Source organism: Emys orbicularis, chromosome 13 (genome assembly GCF_028017835.1).
Source record: "Emys orbicularis isolate rEmyOrb1 chromosome 13, rEmyOrb1.hap1, whole genome shotgun sequence".
In the NCBI taxonomy this organism is placed as follows: Eukaryota; Metazoa; Chordata; order Testudines; family Emydidae; genus Emys; species Emys orbicularis.
The window spans coordinates 16,896,675-16,900,814 of NC_088695.1; the positions used below are offsets into that span (position 1 = coordinate 16,896,675).

Consider the following 4,140-nt stretch of genomic DNA (forward strand, 5'->3'; position numbering starts at 1 on the left):
TATTTGCTTCCGGCCTGTGTGAGTGCAGTGAAAGTGGTTGGTTTGCAGAGGGCTATGATGGAAATAAGCACAATTTCAGGGGTGGCAGATTTCCCAGGCTTGCGACCCCACATATGCTGCACAAGGAGTTACTATTTTTATTGTCCAAACATTTATTTTGATCATAGACTGCTTTTATACAGATCAAAAAATAGGTTAAAATTTTGTCTCCATTCTGCGTAGTGCCCAGTTAATAACTGCATGATTGGAACATAGTTATGGCCACCTCCCTCCCTGGTCCTTCCACTAAGATGGACAACACTGAGTGCTGAGATTTTCACTGGGACTTTTCAACTTAATTTTAATGGGCGCTGATTGCTTAAATCACCCAGACAGCTTTGAACACCTCAGGCTAAGTTATTATCTCGGAGTCTTTGCACGTTTTTGTGAAAGCCACATTTACTGACTGCTTTGCACAAGGCTTCCTTGACCTCTCTGTTTCTCAGGCTGTAGATGAGGGGGTTTACCAGGGGAGTCAGGACCGTGTAGCAAAGAGAGAGCACTTTCTTCAGGTCTCCCAGTATATCACGTTTCGGTAGCATGTAGACAACAATTAAGGTTCCATAGAAAATTGTCACCACAATGAGGTGAGAGGAGCAGGTGGAAAAGGCCTTTTTTCTCCCGGTGGTGGAAGGGATTCTCAGGATGGTGGCGATGATGCACACGTAGGATATCAGGGTAAGTAGGAATGGAGGCAGGATGAATACACAGGTTAGTATGAAGTCCACCAATATTATAAGGCGTGTGTCACTGCAGGAGAGTTCCATCAGTGGGATGATATCACAATAGAAATGGTCAATTTCATTTTGGCCACAGAATAATACCTGTGATAGGAATGAGATTAAGATAATTACAGCCAAACAACCATTTAACCATGATGCAGCAGCCAATTGGAGGCAAATCCTGATATTCATAAGAGTTGAATAGTGCAGGGGTTTACATATTGCTAAATACCGATCATAAGACATCACTGCTAGGAGACAACATTCTGTACCTGCCAGAGAACCAAAGAAATACAGTTGTATGATGCAGCCACTGACTGACATGGTTTTGTCACCAGTCAGGAGACTGATCAGCAACCTGGGCAGGATGGTTGAGGTGTAGCAGGTCTCCAGGCAGGACAGATTCCCGAGGAAAAAGTACATGGGGGTGTGAAAGTGCTGATCAGCCACAACGAGCACAATGATGAGAGTGTTCCCGGCCATGGTTGCCAGGTAGATCATCAGGAAGAGAAGAATTTGCAAGTCAGGGAAATCCCCGAATCCGAGGAGGATGAATTCCATGATGACCGTTTGGTTTCTGCCGTCTGCCATCGGTTGAGTCTAGGAATAATAAAACTGTACGATTAAATTGGAAGGACATACAGTTAAAATTTAATCAAATCTTGTGAATCAATTCCATAAATATTCAGAAACTCCCTCCCTCTCTTGGTTACAGGCTGAAATTTTAATACTAAATTTAGACTTCAGAACAAAGTGTCAGAAAACTGAGTCCCAGGACAGAACATTGCTCTAATGGGGAAGAGGGTGTTCTACGTGGATACCAACGACTACTATAACAGCCCGGTTCTCTGGTAGCGAAATACTGATATGATAGATCAGATCATTTCTTTGTCTATCATATCCCATCTGGTGACATACCAAAGCATAAAATGATGCTTAAATGCTGTATTTCACTTCTGGCAATGCCCAGAATCATGCCATGTCTTACGAGTCAAAATCAATAAATATATCAACTGAAATCTTGGACTGAGATTTTCAATGCAGTCTAGTGTCCTTAAACACCAATCTTCTGTTATGTTTATTTCCATTAAATTTAACAATATATCCTGGTATATCCAGCATTTCAGTGCCCTATAGGAGAAGGAATAATTTTCATCCCCTCAAAAGAGATCAGTTTATGCCATAAATTCTGAAGTGGAGTAAATTCTCCCTTAGTTCCTGTGGTGGTGATGGTGACATGGTGAGGGACTGGCAATGCCTTTTCTGATTCCCAACATTAACTATGTAGCAGTAATAAAATACAGGTCTTTGGAGGGTGGATCTTATGAAGGGGTAAAACCAGGCTGATGTGCAACCCTAACTGGGGAAAGACCCTCCCCATTCCTGATTTCACTCCTGCATGCCTGAGCAATATTTTTATACTCCTCCCTGGTCATTTGTCCAATCTTCCACTTCTTGTGGACTTGTTTTTGTGTGTGTTAAGATCAGCAAGGATTTCACTGTTAAGCCAAGTTGGTCACCTGCCATATTTACTATTCTTTCTACACATCAGGATGGTTTGTTCCTGTAACCACAATAAGGATTCTTTAAAATACAGCCAGCTCTCCTGGACTCCTTTCTCTCTCATGTTATTCTCCCAGGGGATCCTGCCCATCAGTTCCCTGAGGGAGTCAAAGTCTGCTTTTCTGAAGTCTAGGGTCCGTATTCTGCTGCTCTTCTTTCTTCCTTGTGTCAGGGGATCCTGAACTGCCTCCCAGCTTCCCATCCACTTTTGCTTCCCCTACTAATTCTTCCCTGTTTGTGAGCAGCAGGTCAATAAGAGCTCTTCCCCTAGTTGGTTCCTCCAGCACTTGCACTAGGAAATTATCCCCTACACTTTACAAAAACTTCCTGGATTGTCTGTGCACCGCTGTATTGCTCTCCCAGCAGGTATCAGGGTGATTGAAGTCCCCCATGAGAACCAGGGCCTGTGATCTAGTAACTTCTGATAGTTGCCTTAAGAAATCCTCGTCCACCTCATCCCTCTGGTCTGGTGGTCTATAGCAGACTCCCACCACGACAATACCCTTGTTGCTCACACTTCTAAACTTAATCCAGAGACTCTCAGTTTCATACTGGAGGTCTGAGCAATCATACTGGTCTCTTACATACAATGCAACTCCCCCACCTTTTCTGCCCCGCCTGTCCTTCCTGAACAGTTTATATCCATCCATGACAGTACTCCAGTCATCTGAGTTATCCCACCAAGTCTCTTAGTAAGAGCTAAGATGCTGGAGACTCATTAGTGGAATGTAAAAACAAAGACCTTGTAGGGACACTCCTTAAGACAAAGGTGCTAGTAAAATAAAAATAAGCTCTCAGCTATCCAAATTCCTCACAGAAACAAGAAGAGTAGTATTTGGGGATGCCAAATGAAATGTCAGGAAAGAAATCGAGGAATAGGTGGTGATAAGTGCTAAGCGGCTAATTAGCAGAAGAGGAAGTAACAGCAAATGCTTGCTGCCAAAGATTTGGTCATGTAGCAAATAATTCCAATGGGAAAGTACAGTGCAGTAAGTGTGGAGGTGACCATTCATATGATGAATGTGAGGAAGGGACAGATCAAAAAATGTTGCAGCTGTGGAGGGAAATACAGCTCAGAATATGCAGGCTGTATGGAGGGAAGCAAGCTAGAGAAATACAAAAACCTCAAGTCACTAATAACATCTCCTGTGCAGAAGCTGTTAGAAGATACCTAAAAGAGAACCAGATGCAGGGAACGGCAATAGACTGCAGCAAATTAATGGGAGGTAATATGTAACATTGGGGTGAAAAGAGATTCATTGCATTAATGGTTGTTGTAATAAATTGTAGTTCTCAAACAGGAAAAAAAAACAGAAAATGAGAATTTTAATTAAAGCCGCAGGCTAGCAACCTGTCAGTGAAACAACTTCATACTTTCCTAGGTGAAACGACTATTGAGGGTTAAAAACAGGGGTGACTATTTTCAGCTGAAATGCCCACAGCTTAATAGCACATGAGCAGGAATTAAAGACCAATATTTTTATATGAAAACAAAGCCTGATATAATATGCATACAAGAGTTGGCTAATAGAAAAATGAGACTATAAAATCCCAGGCTTTGGTCTATATAGACACGATAGAGAAATGGAAAAGGTGGGGGTTCATACCCCTTCACTAAGGAGAATCTCAGCTACCTTGAAGTAGAGATTAGAGAGCTAAATATCAAGTATAAAGCTATTGAAATACCAATACAAAACAATTCTGCATCTCTAAGACTTTATAATGTTTATAACCCATGCAGGAAACTATAGGTTATGGACCCGAAAGAATTAATTGCAGGCGTCACATGCCCATTCATTATCTGTGGTGATCTGAA

At 42.0% G+C, this 4,140-nt stretch overlaps 1 protein-coding gene across 1 annotated transcript; it reads right to left on the reverse strand.

The window, feature by feature from the left end:
• Positions 1 to 386: 386 nt before the first annotated feature.
• Positions 387 to 1,352, reverse strand: LOC135887515 (olfactory receptor 6N1-like). The gene has a single exon (XM_065415250.1). The coding sequence runs from the start codon at positions 1,350 to 1,352 to the stop codon at positions 387 to 389; it is 966 nt and encodes a 321-aa protein (XP_065271322.1).
• Positions 1,353 to 4,140: the final 2,788 nt, after the last annotated feature.